General features: G+C 44.0%; 1 protein-coding gene across 4 annotated transcripts in view; it reads left to right on the plus strand.

The window, feature by feature from the left end:
* ZNF609 (zinc finger protein 609) overlaps positions 1-22,378 on the plus strand; it is a 183,859-nt gene that overhangs the window by 58,497 nt on the left and 102,984 nt on the right. For all 4 annotated transcript variants that reach the window (XM_077472283.1, XM_077472282.1, XM_077472285.1 and 1 more), the window contains one exon: positions 5,998-6,898. In XM_077472283.1, coding sequence (XP_077328409.1) covers positions 6,167-6,898 — 732 coding nt within the window. In that variant the 5' untranslated portion in view covers positions 5,998-6,166. The remainder of the gene's footprint in view (positions 1-5,997; positions 6,899-22,378) is intronic.

The following is a 22,378-nucleotide window of genomic DNA, read 5'->3' on the forward strand; positions in this document are numbered from 1 at the left end:
TTTAAAAGTCAGCAGCTGCAGTATTTGTAGCTGCTGGCTTTTAAAAAAAAAAAAAACGGCGGATCTCCCGGCGGACTCCCGCTTTAAAGCTGACTACAGTTCAGTGGGCTTGGTCTTCGCAGGAGAAAATACTGTCCAATAGCTTGGAATTTTTGGCCAGTATGCCTTGTTCTGGATTATAAGACAAACCCCTTGTAGGTTCAATCTGAAAATGCCTCTGCATATATTTATAAACCAAAATTTCAGCCCTTCCGAAACATATCGGCCGAAAATGGCCTTTGTTGCCGAAAGAAAAAAAAGGCTGATTAATGGATCTGAGAATGGAGCGGGGTCTGCCTCCCGCCCCTGGTGCCACCCATTACGGGGGTGTCGTATAGTGCAGAAGAGGGAGGAAAGCCCCCGCCACTAGGTTGTTTAGAGCCCTGGGAACATCACAGCTTTCATTTCAGTAGCTGTGTGTTCCCCGCCATGCGCCGTCACGTACAGCCCCTCCTCTTTGTCCAGGCACTTTGATAAAAGGATCACCTGTCCAATCCTAAGACGGGTGATCTGTCTATCAAAATTCCCCAGACAAGGGCGAGGGGCTATATGTGACGGCGTGCGGCAGGGAACACACCCGGGCTCTAGTCAACCTGGTGGCGGCTCTCCTCTCTTCCCCTGCATAGGCTGACTGCACTGGGGACACAGGCAGGCTGCATTGATCTCGTGTATCATGTCCGCAGTCTCTGACCATCTCCTGTGCCATGTCCGCAGTCCCTGACCATCTCCTGTGCCATGTCCGCAGTCCCTGACCATCTCCTGTGCCATGTCCGCAGTCCCTGACCATCTCCTGTGCCATGTCCGCAGTCCCTGACCATCTCCTGTGCCATGTCCGCAGTCCCTGACCATCTCCTGTGCCATGTCCGCAGTCCCTGACCATCTCCTGTGCCATGTCCGCAGTCCCTGACCATCTCCTGTGCCATGTCCGCAGTCCCTGACCATCTCCTGTATAAAAATATATTTATTTAAAAAAAAGCTTCGGCATTGGTCATTTTCGGTTTTCGGCCTTAATGTATTTTTCTTTTTCGGTATCGGTTTTGGCACTAAAAAACACGTTCTGTGCACCCCTAATATATATTATAATCTCAACCACCAGGGAGGTGAACCACATTCTTTCTGGGACAGTACAAGTGCTGTCTCCATTGCCAATACATACTCCAGGTATAGGATAGGGTCAAGGGGAACTCTGCAGGAGGATCTACTAGATTCCAAGTTCTTACAACGGTTGGGACGGGTGTGTGTGTCTGAGACAAGAGTTCCACTGCCAATGGTGGTACATGTACTGGTAGCACCTTAAGGTCTGGTTCTCCCTTATTTGATGATTTTTTTTTTTTTCATGGTTTTGGATTCTGACACGTCCTTTGCGAAGAATCTGTAAGGTGGTAACACTAATATTAGTGTTTGCCGAATTAGCCCAATGGGGTTTGGTACGCAGACATAGCGGGTCTTGCAGGGGTTACTGCTTTTGGACACTCCCGGTCCAGTGGGACCTGATGGTCTTGATTCCTGTATCTCAGCTTTGTTGAGCCCCTGGAAGCCAGCTTCAGGGAACTTCAATTACAGGACTTGAAAATATATTTTTGCCTGGTGTGAAGCCAGGAAGTGGCACCCGCAGAAATATGTGGGTGGGAGCTTTTCTTTCTTTCTAACAATCTGTAGAAGAAAGGCGTTTGACCTTAAGTACCGTTAAGGGTCAGGGTTCGTCCCACTAACCATGAATGAAAGAAATATTTTTCTTTGAAAAATGGCAAAGAAATCGTAAATTCTGCCATGGTATATAAACTTATGAACACAATGGTATATGCACTTCCTGGATAGACCTGTGTCAGAGAAAAATTGCTTAGTTAGCTTTGAGTTACTTGGCCACTATACCCTCACCCCTAGTAATGTTAGGAATACCTAGTTTTTCTACTTCAAAAGTACAAACCTGCAAGTTTAATTCAATCCAGATGAGCAAGTTTATAAAAATATAACTTCTGGTGGTTGGGGTCTCATGTCCAACTACCATTTAATGTTATGATTGTGAGTCTGAGTGCATTCAAGAAAAATTCCAAGAATGGCATTTGGTCCAGCTTGGATCAATGTAACTGCATATACCATACCTGTCGCATTTCCCTCAAAGCTGGAGATCACTCTATTAGACACACCTAGTCCACTGATCTTCACTATCATCCAGGCTCAGTGCTAAACAGCAGCCTTCCTGCATTGTGAATGCTGGAGGTTGGCCATCTGGCATAGGTGCCATTCAGAGAATGCTTTGCATTTTGTAAATAATGCAAAATATTCTTGTGTCTAAGGAGCCTGTCGGAAGATTATCAGCCAAACAGCACCTGCATCCAGTCAGATGCAGACATTGTTCAAGTATTCTGACGCTTTTTATCCTGTGAGAATGTCCTGCAGTGGGCTTGGATGCCTTCTTGTGGAATTTGCTGTCCTCAGAGGCAGCAAAAAGACAGTGATTTCATCCTTGCCTCAAAGTCAGGACCAAGTCTATTTTTTTGTTTTAAGCCTTGGTTCACGCTGGTGCAGGTTTGAAATCGAGTTGTTTTTTCAGAGTGATTTCAAAGCCGCCGACCAGTGCGATTTGACACCTCCAGTTTCATTGCTGCTTGCGACTTTGTTTAACCACTTGCCGACCGCCTCCTGTACATATACGTCGGCACTTTGAAGAGGCATATCTCAGTAAGAGGGGAAGCTGCTGCCACAACCGAGATATCCATCTTTACAGGAGGTGGTCGTGTTTATGATAATGGTGGTCTCCACAGCGGATTCGGCGAGAGATCCCAGTTATCGGCAACAGAAGAGGTGCCACTCCCGCGCCCTCCGCCGCTACCGACGGCGATCGGGACCTGTCATGTCCTGGGTATGGAAACGGGTGAGGCTAAGATGGCCCCCACCCGTCTCCATACCATAGGAGGGCGGATGCGACGTCAGAATGTCACTTCCGCCCATACCTCTTAAAGGAACATTTTTCTTTTGTCATTTTTTCAAATGCCAATTTTTTATTTTTATTTTTTGCATTTTAGTCCAAATATGAGATCTGAGGACTTTTTGACCCCAGATCTCATATTTAAGAGGACCTGCCATGCTTTTTTCTATTTACATTCCTTGTAATAGGAATAAAAGTGACCCAATTTATTTATTTTTTTAAAACACCCCGTCCCGACGAGCTCGCGCGCAGAAGCGAATGCATATGTGAGTAGCTCCCGCATATGAAAAAGGTGGTCAAACCACACGTGAGGTATCGCCATGATCGGTAGAGTGAGAGCAATAATTCTAGCCCTAGACCTTTTTACGCAAAACATGCAACCTGTCTAATTTTCTAAAGTTGCCTATGGAGATTTTTGAGGTTAAAAGTTTGACGCCATTCCACGAGTGGGCAAAATTTTGAAGTGTGACATGGGTACCATTTTACTCTGCGTAACATTATCTTTCACAATATAACAAAAAATTGGACAAAATTTACTGCGGTCTTATATTTTTGTTTAAAAAAGTGATTTTTTCCCCCAAAAAAGTGCGCTTGTAAGACCGCTGCGCGAATACGGTGTGAAAATAAGTATTGCAATGGCTGCCATTTTATTCTCTAGGGTGTTTGAAAAAAATATATATATATGTTTGGGGTTTCTAAGTAATTTTCTAGCAAAAAAAACCTGTTTTAAGCATGTCAATTCCAAAACTATGCTGGTCCTTAACCAGTTCACAACTGGCGCACGCCGATGTACGTTGGCAGAATGGCACGGGCAGGCATATTGGCGTACAGGTACGTCCATTTTTAAATGCCGCCCTGCCATCGCGTGCGTGCCGGCGTTCTGGTCGGGACCCCCGTGAGTCCGGTCACGGGTTCCGAGGACTCGATCGCCTTGGGGATACCCCGTCTCACTGGGTGGCTGAACAGGGAGCTGCCGTTGTAAACAGCATCTCCCCGTTCTGCCTAGCAACAAGTGACACCCATCTCTGCTCCATGTGATTGGAGCAGGGATCAGTGTTCACTAACACAAAGCCCAGCCCCCCACAGTTAGTAACACGCCCCTAGGAACACTTAACCCCTACACTGCCACCCCCTGGTTAACCCCTTCACTGTCAGTGTCATTTACACAGGAATCAATGCATTTTTATAGCATTGATTGCTGTATAAATGACTATGGTGTCAAAAATGTAAGATGTGTCCACCACATTGTCGCAGTCACAATAAAAATTGCTGATCGCCGCTATTACTAGTAAAAAAAAAAAAATATTAATAAAAATGCCATAAAACTATCCCCTATTTTGTAAACTCTATAACTTTTGCGCAAACCAATCAATCGCTTATTGTGTTGTTGTTTTTTTGTTTTTTTTTACCAAAAATATGTAGAATACGTATCGGCCTAAACTGAGGGGAAAAAAATTTGTTTTATATATTTTTGGGGGATATTTATTATAACAAAAAGTAAAAAATTATGCATTTTTTTTTCAAAATTGCCACTCTATTTTTGTTTATAGCGCAAAAAAAAAAAAAACGCAGGGGTAATCAAATACCACCAAAAGAAAGCTCTATTTGTGGGGGGAAAAAAGACTTCAATTTTGTTTGGGAGCCACGTCGCATGACCGCGCAATTGTCAGTTAAAGCGACACAGTGCCGAAAAAAGTGGTCTGGTCTTAAGCCAGCAAAATGGTCTAGTCTGAAAGTGGTTAAAGAGGGATTTCACTGTAAAAAAAAAAAAATTATTAAAAGCCAGCAGCTACAAATACTGCAGCTGCTGACTTTTAATAAATGGACAATCACCTGTCCCAGGATCCAGCGATATCGGCAGCCGAGATCGATCAGTTTTCGGCAGCTGCCGCCACCATTCTGAGTGAGGGAATCAGGAAGTGAAGCATTGCGGCTTCACTTCCAGGTTCCCTACTGCGCATGTGCGAGTTGTGCAGCGCAATACTAATGGTCCACGCTGTCTCTGGGACCCGTGTGTGTCCCAGTAGACAGCGCGCGCCGGGACAGGAAGAAGCATAGACTCCCGTGGGAGTCTATACCTGGAAGTGGGTGCAAATACCTGTCTGAAAGGTGCCAACTGTGACACTGGAGGGGGAGGAAGGGTTCCGATGAGTGGAAGTTCCCCTTTATGGTGGAACCCAGCTTTAAGTGGTAACAGAAGTCTATGCAAGTCGCAATGAAATTGGCAAAAAAGTGGTACAGGAACCTTTTTCAAAGTCATTGCAGCAATTTGAACTATTCCATTGCCGACAATAGGATGCGATTTGGAACAGTCAAATCAAATGATAAATGGCACTGCTGTTTTTCTGGTGTACTGCTAATTTTGTTCAGGTGATGGGGGCTGGCATTTTTAATGAGTTTTCGAATGCTTGATTCATTTATATTGTGTATAGACAAAAATCTCTGCATAGAAAGCATTAATTCCCCTCCCACTGCCTGACACGCCACTTCGTTAATCTTCCAGGACTGTTGCAAATTTGGTCCCTTTCTGCACTTGGTGGTTACTTCTCCAGTCACTATCTCACTTTAGGAAACAGTAGTGACGTAGAGGCTAGAGCAGTGATGGCGAACCTTGGCACCCCAGATGTTTTGGAATTACATTTCCCATGATGCTCAACCACCCTGAAGAGTGCAACAGCATCATGGGAAATGTAGTTTGAAAACATCTGGGGTGCCAAGGTTCCCATCACTGGGCTAGAGGAAGAAACCACAGAGTGCAGTGGGGGGTCAAACATCTGACACACCTGGAAGTGTAACGAATGCTGCACATCTCTCAGCCACTGTATCTCAGGAAGATGGCAGAGATCAGCACAGCTGAAGGGGTATGTAAAAACCCTTTCTTTTGCAGGAATGTATTTACCAGTTGTAAAATTCGTTAGTTGTGTTCAAAGCTTAAGAAAACAACATCTGCTCTTCGATAGTTTATCCGTCCTTGTTTTTTTCCTGAAAAAGTGTAATAAATTAAACTTGTGTTTTCTTTCTGTCTACAGTGACAATGCTGCATCTTCGACCACACGCTTTACATGTATAGTCTGGACATCTTCTCCTTTTGTTCCGGCCTTTAGTAAAAGCGTTGCACCAGGTCCAGGCTGGAGTGGAGGGAGGCCGGCATCACCCCCTGGAACACTACAAGGCCTCAGGAGGGTGTGTACACTTAAGATGTCCTTGAGCAGTGGCGCACCAGGAGGGAAAGGTCTGGACACAAATCCTGTGGAGACCTATGATAGTGGTGATGAATGGGACATCGGTGTGGGCAATCTAATTATTGACTTGGATGCTGATTTAGAAAAAGACCAGCAGAAGCTTGAAATGTCAGGATCTAAAGAGGTGGGCATGCCAGCCCCCAATGCAGTGGCCACTCTACCCGATAACATTAAGTTTGTGACACCTGTGCCCAGTGGCCAAAGCAAGGAGTCAAAGTCAAAGTCAAAGAGGAGTAAAAGTAGCAAAGATGGAGGAAGGAGCAGTCAGACTTCTTCTGGACTCTTCCCAGCAGGGGATGCAAGTAAAAAAGAAGTGTCAGGACGTTCAGCAGAAGGTGTGGGCAGCTCAGGAATTCCCTCTTCCACAGTAACCCCTTCAAAAGTGGGAGAAAAATCTGGCAAGGCTGCCCGGAGCTCATCTAGCTCTAAAAAGGAAAGTGGCAAGGCCAAAAAGGACAAGAATGAGGTACCGGGGGCAAGTGGTGAGAAAGAATCCCTTGGAGTTTTGCAGACACCCCCTGGAGTGGGGGGTCGGGGTATAACTGTACAAGACGCTATGGGGACTGCAGTAGAGCAGCTGGGTGGGGGCATTGCCACAGACAATGGAAGTGCTTTGAGTGTTATAAAAACAGAGAACGAGGATACTGAAATAGATAATCGTGGATTGAAAAAAGTCAAGTCTGAAATGGTAAGCATGCATGATTAATATATTGTTTTTTCCTAAATCACTTATGCTATATAAGCTGTTGCTCTTTAGCCAATGTACATCTGAGTCCAGAAATTACATCTTAAAAGAAAATAAGTGTTGGAGAAATACTGATATATAGATTGTTATATGGAGGGTTCAAGATCACCAGCAAACCACTATTGTTTTTTTTTTTCTCTCAAAACAATCAAACAAAAATCAGCAAAATGTAAAACATACAGTTCATAGTCCTGGTATCAATAAAGCATGCAACGGCCTCAACGCCAGGCTCCCAGTTCCCCACAGGGTTTAGGGTTCCCACTGGTCTCAGGGTGCCGCAAAGGCCTTAGGGGTTCAGCAGCAAGGGTCTCAGTTGCAAGAGAGGTCGCACTTGCTCACAGCTTGTCCCCCAAATCTACCTTACTGACACTAGTTCTCATTCTTTCCTGCTGCTTTTCAAGACTCCCTCACATGTGGCTTAACCCCTGAGCTCTCAAACTGCATTAAAATCCCCCCCTTTAAAGTGACTATAATTTAAAATAATGAGGAAATATGCCTATAGCACATTCCTGGCATCCTGTATAAGGTACAGTCAGGTCCATAAAAGATTGGGACATTGACACAATTCTAATCATTTTGCCTCTATACACCACCACAATGGATTTGAAATGAAACTAACAAGATGTGCTTTAACTGCAGACATTCAGCTTTAATTTGAGGGTATTTACATCCAAATCAGGTGAACGGTGTAGGAATTAGAATGGTTTGGTTTGTATATGTGCCTCACACTTTTTAAGGGACCAAAAATAATGGGACAGATTAACAATCATCCATCACACTTTCACTTTTTAATACTTGGTTGCAAATCCTTTGCAGTCAATTACAGCCTGAAGTCTGGAATGCATAGACATCACCAGACACAGGGTTTTTATCCCTAGTGATGCTCTGCCAGGCCTCTACTGCAATTGTCTTCAGTTCTTGCCAGTTCTTCGCTTGAGTTTTGTCTTCCACAAGTGAAATGCATGCTCAATCGGATTCAGGTCAGGTGATTGACTTGGCCATTGCATAACATTCCACTTCTTTCCCTTAAACTCTCTGGTTGCTTTTGCAGTATGCTTCGGGCCATTGTCCATCTGCACTGTGAATCACCGTCCAATGAGTTCTGAAACATTTTGCTGAATGTGAGCAGATAATATTGCCTGAAACACTTCAGAATTCATCCTGCTGCTTTTGTCAGCAGTCGCATCATCAATAAATGCAAGAGAACCAGTTCTATTGGCAGCCATACATGCCCACCCCATGACACTACCACCACCATGCTTCACTGATGAGGTGGTATGCCTTGGATCATGAGCAGTTCCTTTCCTTCTCCATACTCTTCTCTTCCCATCACCCTGGTACAAGTTGATCTTGGTCTCATCTGTCTTTTTTAGATATTTGGCAAACTCTAATCTGGCCTTCCTGTTTTTGAGGCTCACTAATGGTTTACAACTTCTGGTGAACCCTCTGTATTCAATCTGGTGAAGTCTTCTCTTGATTGTTGACTTTTGACTTTGACACACATACACCTACCTCATGGAGAGTGTTCTTCGTCTGGCCAACTGTTGACAAGGGTTTTTTCTTCACCAGGGAAAGAATTCTTCGGTCATCCACCACTGTTGTTTTCCGTGGTCTTCCGGGTCTTTTGGTTTTTGAGTTCACCGGTGCGTTCTTTCTTTTTATGGGTGTTCCAAACAGTTGATTTGGCCACACCTAATGTTTTTGCTATCTTTCTGATGGGTTTGTTTTGTTTTTTTCAGCCTAATGATGGCTTGCTTCACTGATGGTGACAGCTCTTTGGATCTCGTATTGAGAGTTGACAGCAACAGATTCCAAATGCAAATAGCACACTTGAAATGAACTCTGGACCTTTTATCTGCTCCTTGTAAATGGGATAATGAGGGAATTACACACACTTGGCCATGGAACAGCTGAGCAGCCAATTTTCCCATTACTTTTGGTCCCTTAAAAAGTGGGGGCACTTATACAATTCCTACACCGTAAACCTGATTTGGATGTAAATGCCCTCAAATTAAAGCTGAACGTCTGCAGTTAAAACACATCTTGTTTGTTTCATTTTAAATCCATTGTGGTAGTATATAGAGCCAAAAAAGATTAGAATTGTGTTGATGTCCCAATATTTATGGACCTGACTGTATATTCAAAAACCTTTCATCCATAGTTATTTTGTATTTTCTGCCTGCTGTTCAATAGGCACTATATCTGTCACTTTGTCCAATTTGCAATTTTAAGGGATTGGTTAAAATAAAGATAGAATGGTAATGGTACCCTGTGATTAAGATTTATTATTCCGGATGCAAAGGAGGTAGCTTCAACTATGAACTGTTGATGAGCAAGAGCGGTTGGCATTTTGAATTAAAATTTATTAAGTTTTTATTAACTTTGTATTAACTTTTTTTAAGAGAAATTTGTGCTAAAATGCGAATTCCTTGGGATGTACTGATATATCGGTTGAAAATGGGGTTATCTGTATATTGCCGATAGAAAAAAAGGTGCCGATTAATAGCCGCCATAAAAACGCGCACAAGTTTGCAGCAATTCTATCGTGTTTTTGGTGCATTTTTTCATAGGTCATGTGACTTAATTGCATCACTAGTGCGATTTTGATGCATTTTTGCCATGGTTTCAATGGGGAGGTGTGTTTGTGTAACTTGCCAAATATGCACCAAAAATCCAGCAAGAAGGATTTTTAACACCGTAACAGACCAGTGTGAAGACATTCATAGAACTTAACGGGATGCATTTTTTTCTTGAGGTTTTTTTTTTTTTTTCTGCAAAATAAATTTCCCCACAAGAAATAATGGAAACTAAAATGATTCATTCCACAACCATTAATTCATAGGGCCTTCAGTTTATAGTCCATATAAAGCGGGGGTGGCCAACCTTTTGAAGAGCGAGGGCCATTAAAGCAACTTGGTAACCGGTCGCAGGCCAAAATAAGTGTAATGGGCGGATGACAGATCTGTATCTACGCTGCATATGCAGAACGGATATGGACACAGCCCATGCTACTCTTTGGGCCCTCCAATTCAATCCGATGGAAGGGTCGGTTCCCCTTCCCTTTTTTTGCATATCAGATTGAAGGTAAGCAGGGATAAATGGACATAGAGGTGAATGGAGGGTGCGATTGGGTCCTAAGGCTGCTTTCACACTGATGCGCCACGTGCACCTGTGGCTTTCCTGCAGGTTAGCTGCACTTTGTCATAGACTTCTATTATATCCTGATGGTATAGTGCACTTTCTGAAAGTGCACCAAACCCACAGGTAATAACAGAAGTCTATGGATCAGTGCAGGTAACCCGCATGTGCAGGATTCGTTTAACAGCAGCCTAGTAACCACTGAAGAACAAATATGCCCATATATACACCGATTTCAGTAACAAATAAACCTTTAATATAAATCTACCATTCAGTTTTCCCCCGGCTGTTGCTGTCCTAGACAGAGTGCATTTGGTATTGATTGTGACAGGAGTTCTCGCTATACAGGAAGCATCAGCTTATGCGGCTCTACTCTGCAGCTTCTTGCTTCTTGTCAAACCACCATCCCAGAGCAGGAGGTTGTGGGCCACATCAGAGGGCTCTGCGGGCCACATGTGGCCCCTGGGCCACTGGTTGGGCACCCCTGATATAAAGAGATTATAGCAATGTGACCGGGTTGTGTAACCATAAAATTTCTATCCACAAAGGGATTAGAAGCAAAATCCAGCAGAAGCTACAGAGTTTTAAAGAGAAGAGAGGCACCTCTAAGTGTAGCAATATGTTGCTAAATGTTGTACCCTCATTAAATGTAACCATATTGCTACACTTATAGGTGCATCTCTTCTTTTTCATACTCGGTTGTGAATGCTACTTGTATATCAAGATATCTCTTGTATATCGAGTCAAAATTTATTTTTTTAGCTTAATGTGATTCTAAGACTTGCTTTTTTTTTTTATTTGAAATGACAAACATGTCATACTTCCACTGTGCAGCTCGTTTTGCACAGTGGCTCCTGATCATCCTCTTCTGGGGTCCCTCCTTGGCTCTCGCGGCTCCTGCCCTCATCAGATATCCCCCTAGGAGAAGTGCTCTCCCGGGGGGTTACCTTGCGGGCATGCTCCCGTGTCTAGTATTCGGCGTCCATAGACATAAATGCTGGACTCTGCTACGCCCCCTGGCACCCGCGTCATTGGATTTGATCGACAGCAGTGTGAGCCAATGGCTGTGCTGCTATCAATCTATCCAATCAAGAGCCGGGACAGCGCATCTCTGCCGAGGGAAATATAGGGCTCAGGTAAGTAAAACCGAGGGGCTCGGGGGCCGGTCACTGCCAGAAGTTTTTACCTTAATGCATAGGATTCATTAAGGTGAAAAAAACACAAAGGTTTACAACCCATTTAATGCATTCTATGCATTAAGATAAAAAAAAAAGTTGTGTGTGTGTGTGTGTAGCAGCCACCCCAGCACTGCTTAATACTTACCTGAGCCCCCTCTCTGTCCAGCGATGTCTGTGAATCCCCCGGCCATCCAGAACTCTTTCTTAGCGCCGCTGATGTGTCTCAGCCAGTATTAGCTCCTGCAGCTGATAAAGTCAGCCAGTCAGGGGAGAGGAGGGCGGGGCTGAACGGCAGCTCCATATCTGAATGGCCACAGGGAGCTGCAGCTTGGCTTGGGTGCCCCCATAGCAAGCTACTTGCTGTGGTGGGGCCCTTGACAGGAGGGAGGTGCCAGAAGCAGCAACGAGGTACCCGAGAAGAGGAAGATCCAGGCTGCTCTGTGCAAAACCAACTGCATTGAGCAAGAAAGTATAACATGTTTATTATTTATTTTTTAAAACAAGTCTTTACAACCACTTAAAATGTTCATGTACGTCCCTTTGTAGTACTTGAAGTGGTTGTAAACCTCAGATGTGAAATATGAACAAAGCCTATATCGCTATAGCAAGGGTAGGCAACTTTGGCCCTCCATCTGTGGTGAAACTACAAATCCCATCATGCTTCTGTCTCTTGGATTCATGGCTGTGATTGTCAGAGTCTTGCAATGTCTCATGGGTCTTGTAGTTTCAAAACAGCTGGATGGCCGAGGTTGCCTACCCCTGCTCTATAGTGTGGACTTGTCTCAATCCAGAGCACTAAGTATCATTTCTGTCTGCTGCTTCTATTCTCTGCTTTAAGCATGAATCATTTCAAGTTTTCTTGACACCAAGATAAAAAAAAGGTGACAGGAGGGACCTCTAACAGATTGACAGCCACAGCTATCTTCCTGTGTGATGTGTGAAGGGGGTTGTATCCCTTCTCTCCAATCAGCTCTCAGAGCTCTTCTCACTGAGCTCTGCAGAGTGTAACTTCAGCTCTCCGCCCCCTTTTTTCTGACATCTCAGAAAGCTGTATAAATTGAGCACTTTAAATGGCTGTACTGAGGAGAAGACTGCAGATAAACTGGCATATCTTATGTTTGAGGATTTGTTTCATCTCTGTGTATAACCTGAGGCCAGTTGCTTCACTGGGTATATCTTGGGGTTTACAACCACTTTAAGCTAGCCCCATGAGCTTAACTAGGGAATTCTACCAATTATCACTAAAACAGCATAAATGGAAGAGTCTCACCCGCTGGCTATTGTATTTGGATAGCGGTGTCTGATTACTTGAACATTGACTGCATCTGGTTGAATATTTTCCACTCGTCTTTGCATTTTTCACTGGCAATTTGTGAAGCCTGTTTTTTCCTGCAGAATCTGCCAGAATTGAATGTGTGACTGAAGGTGCCACAATACCAGAGTTTACCACCAGATGGTGCTGTAGGTGAATTTTAGAATGTTTACTAAAGGGGAACAATGCCTAATGGAACTACTGTGTTTCACATGGCCCAAGAGGTACTATTAGTTCATCCTGCTTGTGAGACCCACTGTACTTGAAGGTGTAAAAATAAGTATTAAAAAAAAAAAAAAAAACCTGGACTGTGCCTTTAAGAGACACACAGACAGATTAAAAAAAATAATAATCATACACATATATTTACAGAAATGTATACATTTTCTTATTTGCACCTTAAGCCTTCTAAGAGCACTGACTTGTCAGTGAGTGTATCAGCGTTTTGTTTAGATGTGCACCAGTTTACAGACTTTTTTGTATGTTTGGACGCTGGCAATCAAAGGTAACCAGCCTGATATATCACCTCTCACACTCAGCATGCCTAAGCTCTTTGCTATTGTCCTAGGAAGATGGGTGTCTTTTTTTTAATTTTTTTAATTTTTTTCTCCAGAGAAAACTTTACCATTTATTAGCAGGTACATTTTCTTTTCGTTTATTTTTTCTTCATTCAAGACTTTATGCACGCTGCTTAAGCTGATCTTTCCAGCTGTCCGGAGCAATGGCTTTGGAGGCTATACCTGAACCTCTTTGTACTGTGTTAAGGCTTGTTTACACTTGTGATTGGGGGGGGGGAGGGTGTAAAGCCCTGTGGTTTAGCTGCGGTTTTTCTGTGTCTCAACTGCTCCCTCTTTTGCTGAGGTATGGTACCCCCTGCTGCTCACGGCAGGCAGTACCACCATTAAAGTGAGTTGGGCCCTACTGCAACAGTGCTGTTGCGGAGCAGTTGTCTGGAAATATAGGCATTGAGAAGACAATAGAACTCCCCTTCCTCTCTTGTCTATTGCTCTCTTAAAAGAAATTCCAACATGGTTCGCTTTTAAACATCAAAGCAGGTGCAGCCCATACTTAGTTGCAGAGTTTTTTTTTACGTCCAGAGTTCTGACGCAGCTTCTGGTGTTTGATCCAATCTCTGAAGACTCGTTAATGTGTAGGCTGAGCACTAGGAGCTGCTTCTTTTATTGAAACCGTTGGTTTCCATGGAAAGGGTTCATACACTGAGGAGATGAGTTCTGCTCACTAACTTGTGTGTGTTGTATGCACATGCACTTTCTCCTGCCATTCAGTGTGATGTTACACCTTTAAATCATTTCCCCTTATTACAAGAAAAAACAAACAGTTTCACCTTAATTAGTTCTTGCTACTGCATATGGTGATCTGGTCCTCTCCAGCCTTTTGAACCTCTTCTGCTTGCAGCAGTTAGTTTTCCTTGTATTAGAGGTACGTTATTCCTGTTTGATTTCCAACATGTCAGATCCCAAATATAAGAGGATCAGTTTTGCTGTTGCCTCTGGCTCTTGCTCCACTAATAGTTGCAGGGTGGCCTGCATTGATCCCACTCAAAGGGTACTGTGACCTGATCAGGATCTTCAGAATGACTAAATCCTCTGTCCCAAGGACTGTATAACATCCTGCTTCACAGTTGCTGGCTTTGGGTTTTGAAGCCCAGATCTTAAGGGACAGGGGTCTTTCCCTCTTGGTTGCCCACAATATTAAAAGCAATGAAGACCACTTCTCCTAAGGTCTACTATCGCACATGGAAGACCTACTTCACTTGGTGCCAGGAACGATATTTTCAGAACCCATTGTCCTGAGTACTAAGGGTAAGATCTCAGAACATGAGGCATGTTCTGCCTTTGCCTACGTGGGTTTCCTCCGGGTACTCTGGTTTCCTCCCACACACCAAAGTCATGCTCTAAGGTTAATTAGCTCCTGTCTAAATTGGCCCTAGTATTTGTAGTTATGCATGTGAGTTGGGCATCTTGCATGATAAGCTCCTTGAGGGCACGGACTGATGTGAATGTACAATATATATGTAAATTGCTGTGTAAATTGTCAGTTCTATATAAATACCGGCAATAAATAAAATAAAACCAAGTGACATTGAGGCACAGAGTTTCCTTTTCGAAGGTGATTTTGGCTTTTCACCTTATTCAGGACATTTTGGTTCTATCCCTTCATCTGGTCCCAGTAGATCAGGTATGGCAACCTTTCAGAGGTTGAGATCTACCTGGACAACATGGAGGAAATCAAAGATCCCCAGGGAGAGGGGGGTTGTCCTTTAAAAAAAAAAAAAAAACTATCACGCACCCAATTAAAACATAGCATAATGTCCTGTGCCCCCCATTTCCACTAGTGTCCTCCACTCTCCTTTTATATCATTCCCCTCACAATAGTGTCCTCTGCCTCCCCATAGCAGTGTCCTGCCCCTATTCACATCACCACCCCCCCACTATAGTGTTCTCTGCCCCTTCTACTATTGCAGTGTCCTCTCTCCCCTTCACAGCAGTGTGTAGGTAGCACTCTCCTACCTAACACCGATGTATAGCAGAGAACGGGAGAAGTCACACAGTACTGGATAGAGAGTGGGGGCGGGATCTGACGGATTTAACTTTTTACATTAACAAGCTGGTGATTGGTTGCTAGGATTGCACATTGCAGAGAAGAGGAGAGCGGTGGCTGGAGGAAGGGCTGTGTGTGGGCTGTGTTCCCTCGATCGAACCGCTGGCTGCACATGAACACCCTGTTGATCGCGATCGGTGGCTTGCTGACCCCACAGTATATCGAAAGGAGATTTCCCTTCATTGTCTGGATGTAGTTATTACCTGTGCATGTCTACTTTGCAGCCATTGCTCTCTATTATAAAGACTGACCTTCCCACTTCTACACGAAACTGGAAAAAGGTGACGAGAGTCACGGAACCATCCTGTGGTCCAAGAGATCCGTCTGTAAGATACCTCCCATCACATCTAGGGGCAGTGGATTGCAATGAATACTTTTCTCCATCCGGGAGATACTTGATGTTTCAGATGGGTTTGTTTGACGTTTCAAAGACTATTGTTCTGTATTTATAATTGTATTTCCCACATATGTCATGTGGAGTTGCTCAGCCTATTGTATACCATGGTATCTTTTGCATATGTTACTTTGGGATGTTGTATTTCGTGTGTCTTTGCCCATTACATAAATAAAAGATTTGAAAAAAATAAATAAAAATAAAGACTGACCTTCTCTTTGTCATCCCTTATGGTCTCTGTAAAGGGGAACCAGCTTTTCCTACCACCATTCTTGGTGACCTAGAAAATCATCATTCAAGCTTGTGGTCTAAAGGCTCGAGTTCCACCTTTTCCTGTCAAGGGACACACTTTACTAGGTCTGAGCATGCTTCTTGGACAGTTCTGTATCGGGCAACCTTTTTCCAGATTTGCAAGGCTGCAACCTGTTTTTCTGTTTATACTTATTCTAAATATTACCAGATGATTATTCATGCTTTTTCTGATGCAAGTTTGGAAGCAAGGTCCTGCTGGTGGCATTCCCCAGTTTATTTTTCTTTTGGGCCTCTTTGTATTTTTTCTCCTTGGACTTTTCTTTTGGCTTTCACAAATGACTTAAAATCCTGTGTCTCTCAATGAATGAGAAGAAAATAACATTTTTGTACTCGTATAATCTTCTAGAACACAGGACCCATATCTTGGAGGCATGTCGTGATTAGGAGTTATCTGCAGGTTGACCCCCCCCCCCCCCTTTTTTTTTAAAGTGACCAGCAGGTGTCAGTATAACCCAAATGTGTGATTCCTATGTCCCTCGTTGCACTTCCAAGAAAAAGATATTACATTAGTACAAAATCGGAGGAAAATAACTGAAACAGGGCAATAGTTTGTCTGATTTTCTCATTGTGTGTACTAGGAATTACCCTGCTATGTTAGCTGCCATTATTTGATAATTATAAGTTGTTTAAAGTGCAACTTCAGTAATTTTTTCAACTTTCCATCTATTCAATTTTCTTCCCTTGTTATTTTAACTTTGGATAGTAAAACATTTTTTTTTTTCTGCCAGTAAATAACTTATACAGCCCAAGTCTTGTTTCCTGTCTGGTCATTAGCCTAGGCTTATGACATCATGTACAGCTCTCTCTCTCTCGTGAGTTTGCCAGGAAGGGAGGGGGTAGGAGTCATAAGAGGGCCAATGAGCTGCAGAGCTGGAGGTGTGTGTAAAATGGATGCAGCCGGACTCAGTGGAGAGCCATTTCTGAAGCATATTTGGCAAGTACAGAATCGCAGTATATATAAAATATGCAAAGTGGATGGAGGGAAGCTTCAGAATGGCAAAGATGTTATTATTACAAATTATGTAAGCAGACTACAGTTCCTTCTTAAGCATACTTCAATTGTTTTGATTAGCATTCTTATATATTGACCCAGCTGATCACAATGTAGTTCAGCATTTGGATTAACGTTAACATTAACCTGGCGTGTGTTAAGAAATCTTAGAACACCCACATTTGGCACTCAATTACCGTATATACTCGAGTATAAGCCGAGATTTTCAGCCCCTTTTTTAAGGCTGAAAGTGCCCCCTCGGCTTATACTCGAGTCACCGCCGTCTGTCTACCCGATCAGCGTGTCGTGCTGGAAAATTGAGTGTTCCGCCTATCACAGACGGAGGCGCGGCTTTTGAACAGTGGAATGGCCACCGTCTGTCACAGACGAGGAGAAGAGGTGCGGCGATCCTGGCATGGCCGCCATATGTTTTTACATGCAGATCGCTGCAGAAGGACACAGGCTGCAGAAGGACAAAGAGGCACAGGACACAGGTAGGCTGGACACACAGGTAGGCTGGACACACAGGTAGGCTGGACACACAGGTAGGCTGGACACACAGGTAGGCTGGACACACAGGTAGGCTGGACACACAGGTAGGCTGGACACACAGGTAGGCTGGACACACAGGTAGGCTGCACACACAGGTAGGCTGCACACACAGGTAGGCTGCACACACAGGTAGGCTGCACACACAGGTAGGCTGCACACACAGGTAGGCTGCACACACAGGGATGGACACACAGGGATTGACAGGCATGTCTCACCCTCGGCTTATACACGAGTCAATAAGTTTTCCTCTTTTTTTTGTGGTAAATTAGGGGCCTCGGCTTATATTCGGATCGACCTATACTCGAGTATATACGGTATGTCATTTGCTTGAATTTGGTCATAGCTCATTAAGAATTGCACATTATATTTAGTATATTTTCAAACCTTTAGCTGTGGCGGATATCACTTACCTACTGTTTTTTATTTCAAGGTTACCTCATTAACCATTGTCTGTTTTTAGGTGTATGGTGTATAGTGACCTAGAAAGAAACATTGGCTCTCTTATAAGTAGAAGGAAAGGAAATATGTCAGATGGATAATTTTATTGAGTTTCTGAAGCTATACATCCTGTGGTTTGTTACTAGAACTATATTCGGGTATAGTAAAGTTTCACATCACTTTTTTTTTTTTTTACTACCGAAAAATTAGGGTAACCTTTATTAATCTGTCATATGTTCACTTTATAATGCAATACAAGGCCAGCTTGTAAATGTTCAGTCAAAAATCTTCTCTCCTAGCTTAACACTTCAGTACAGACTCCCTCATTCCCAGTACAAACCCTTCAGTATAGACTCCCCTCCAACACATATCCCTCAGTGCAGACTCCCCTCCAACACACATCCTTCAGTGCAGACTCCCCTCCAACACATATCCCTCAGTGCAGACTCCCCTCCAACACATATCCCTCAGTGCAGACTCCCCTCCAACACACATCCCTCAGTGCAGACTCCCCTCCAACACACATATCCTTGAGTGCAGACTCCCCTCCAACACACACATCCTTGAGTGCAGACTCCCCTCCAACACACACATCCTTCAGTGCAGCAGACCCCCCCCCTCCCTCCGTGCAGTTGGCCCCTCTATCCCCTACACCCATGTACAGAATTCTCAGTATAACGGACTCGTTCCTTTCCCAGCACAAACCCTTCATCATGGACTCCGCTCCAACACATACCCCTCAGTACTGCAGATATCCCCCACCCCCAAGTACAGAATAAACCTCCCCCTCCCCACCCCCAGTACAGACTCCCTCCTTTCCCCCTGCAGCACAGACTCCCCTCCAACATACCCCTCCACCCTGAAGTACAGAATTCTCAGTATAACCCTCATCCCAGTACAGACTCCCTCCTCCCCAGCACATACGCTTCAGTGCAGACTTCCTTCCAACTCATGCCCCTCAGTAGAATGGACTTCTCCCAGTGCAGACATCCCCCAAGTACAGGAACAAACCCCCACCCAGTACAGACACCCCCTGGCCTGAAGCTTTGTGCAACACACACAAAATAGAAATGCTAGTGGCTTTAGCATCCCCAGCACGTCCACCCCGTACCCCCCTTTGTACGCCACTGATGTTCGTATACATTCTTGCCTAGGTAGTGCAATGATGGTAATAATGAATGCTCTCCAAAAGGGGTTAAAGAGACAGATCTGTTGTGGGAATTGTTCCTTTTTCCACAATGGCTAAGCTGTGTCTGAAGGAGGTGGCATCAAAGAATACTACAGAACTTCACACAAGCGCCTGCCATTCCCACTTTGTAGCTGCTGACAGAACCCTGGCCACTTGCCACTTCCATCTTCCTTCTCTCCCGCCTCTTTCCAGCACCCCAGGGAGGTGAAGCATGGCGTAAGAGCGGAGAGAGTACAAGGGTAATTTCCAGAGGCCCAGGAGTACAGAACTTGTCAGCAGCTAAAGAGAGTGGGAGGGAGGGGGGACAGATGCCAGCAAGACGGACAGATGAGAGTTGGCAGCTACAGCCAGATGTCAGCCACGGTCACGTAGCCGGACTAATAAAAGTGTGAGACAGTTTGCATCGCTGCTAAATATCCCTCGGGGAGCAGAGAAGTGTTTCCAGATAGAGCTGCCATGGTCAGGCGATCACTATAGCTCAGAGCTGCTGCCTTTACACATTTTAGAAGCTGTGTTTGTGTGACTGCTGTTTTATCTTTAAGGCTTGTGAACCTCAAATTGTTTTGTTTTGATTGAACCCACCGCCCTCCCTCCCTAAAGCAAGCAGTTTGAGAGCGGGCGGTGTGTGTGCACGCGTGTTTCTCATTGAACAGTCCAATGTTACTAATTTTGAAGCTTGCCGGATCAATGAACAAAAATGCAACATTTACGCATTCTGATTTTGATGATGGTGGGTGACTATATGAGCGCTGCCCCCCCCCCCCCCTTCATAGTCTGTGTGTCTGGTAAAGCTACTTGTGTGAGCAGTATCAGCATCATTCATTCACACACGGAACATTTCTTTATTAGATACTTTTTCTCCGTGTGTGTGTGTGTGTGTGTGTGTGTGTGTGTGTGTGTGTGTGTGTGTGTGTGTGTGTGTGTGTGTGTGTGTGTGTGTGTGTTTTGTTTTGTTTTTTTACCCCAATGTGTAGGCCTTGTTCACTCCTGAATAATGTCAAGATTCACCAGAAGTGCTTTAACATGTGGCACTAGGATTTCCATTTTATTCATTTGTGCCCATTAACACCTGAGCATAGAGTTCCCATTGAGGGTTCACACTTGCGAATTGTATGTGACTTTCTCCGCATCCAATTCGCATGTCAGGTGATTGTGACCAGCTCTCTATGGAGCCGGTTCACACATCTCCGGAGCCAAAAAGCACAGAAGTCCTATGCATCTCGTGATCTGTTTTAGGTCCGAATTCAGCCCAAAATTTGGACTGAAATCGGACCTGAAACAGTGACATGCCGGACGCCTGCTGTGAGCCGCTCCGTGCGGCAGTGTGAACCCAGCTTGAAGCTCGTCACTCGAAAAAGTGCATGAGCTTCTTTTGGGGAATGTTTTGGCCTCAATAGACCTCAACAGGTGTGCCTGCTTTTCATTGGCAAAAAAAAGTGTAAATGGAGCCAATATTGCAGTGTGTAATTGCAGGTCACTGCAATGTTGGCAGGTCTTTGGGGGGGGGGGGGGGAGGGATTGGGTGCTATAACTGGTTTATTACAGTGTTAATTTAATAGGTAACTAGACTGATAGTTGTCAGAGATTATGCAGCTGTTCTGCAGTGTGTACTTTATTGCAGATTTCTTTGACAGTGATTTACTGGAATTTAAATAGTGGTATGTCTGTGTATTGCAACACTTGTGACTGTGAAGGCTGCTTAATGCCTTATACTGTATGCATGTATGTGACTATTATATTCTAAAATTAAGAATTGCACCTTTTTGTTTGTGGTTGGTAATGACATGTCGATCCTTTCTGTTTAACCACATTGCAGGCCAATGACCAGACCACTTTTTGCGATTCGACACTGGGTAGTTTTAACTGACAATTGCGCAGTCATGCGACGTGGCTCCCAAACAAAATTGACGTCCTTTTTTCCCCCACAAATAGAGCTTTCTTTTCGGGGTATTTGATCACCCCTGCGGTTTTTATTTTTTGCGCTATAAACAAAAAAAGAGCGACAGTTTTGAAAAAAAAACATTTTTTACTTTTTGCTATAATAAATATCCCCCAAAAATATATAAAAAAACATATTTTTTCCTCAGTTTAGGCCGATGCATATTCTACTACATATTTTTGGTAAAAAAAAAAAAAACGCAGTAAGCGATTGATTGGTTTGCGCAAAATGTATAGCGTTTACAAAATAGGGGATAGTTTTATGGCATTTTTATTCATTTTTTCTTTTAACTAGTAATGGCGGCGATCAGCGATTTTTTTTTTTTTTTTTTTTTTTTTTTTTTTTATTTTTTTTTTTTTTTTGTGACTGCGACCTTATGGCGGACACATCGGACATTTTTGGGACCACTGTCATTTATACAGCAATCAGTGCTATACAAATGCACTGATTCCTGTGTAAATGACACTGGCAGTGAAGGGGTTAACCAGGGGGTGTCCGTGTAGGGATTAAGTGTGTCCTAGTGGCGTGTTACTAACTGTGGGGGGCTGGGCTGTGTGCTAGTGAACACTTATCTCTGCTCCAATCACAGGAAGCAGAGATCAGTGTCACTAGTTGCTAGGCAGAACGGGGAGATGCTGTTTACAACGGCATCTCCCCGTGAGACGATCGGGGGTATCCCCGCGGCGATCGAGTCCGTGTGACCCGCGACCGGACTCACGGGGGCCCCGACCGACACGCAGGCAATGGCAGGGCGGGGAATTCAACTGGACATACCTGTACGCCAGTTTGCCTGCCTGTGCCATTCTGCCGACGTACATCTTCAGAACTGGTTAAGGAAAGCTCTACTTTTGCTTTACACTGATTAGCTGGAGAGTTCCCTGATTATAATTTCTAATTAATCATATGTCTAGCATGTTTTTGTTCAGTTCATGAGATGCTATGGGGTTGATTTACTAAAGGCAAACAGACTGCAGTTGTACTCCTTAGTGAATGTGGTGAAGCTTCACTTTGTAAAAAAAAATACGCAATCGGGTGCAAGGAAAAAGAAAAACTGCATTTTTGCTTCAACATGATTGGATGATGGAATTCAGGAAATCTTCCACACATTCACTGAGCTCTGGGGAAAATGAGTGCAACTTGCAAAGTTTGTTTGCTGCTAGCAAGAATTACTGTGTTCACCTGGCAGAGATGGCTTTCCCTGCCCCCCCCTGCTGGGAGAGCACAATGGCTCTGTGGGAGTGATTCCAACATCAACGCTGACTGTGATGATGGGGGAATTGAGCAATTTAAAAAATAAAAAAACCCAGTGGTGATTAAATCCCACCAAAAGAAAGCTCTATTTGTGTGGGAAAAAAAAA

Source organism: Lithobates pipiens, unplaced genomic scaffold (genome assembly GCF_037356315.1).
Source record: "Lithobates pipiens isolate NorthernLeopardFrog02 unplaced genomic scaffold, aLitPip1_a1.2 Scaffold_8, whole genome shotgun sequence".
Lineage (NCBI taxonomy): Eukaryota > Metazoa > Chordata > Amphibia > Anura > Ranidae > Lithobates > Lithobates pipiens.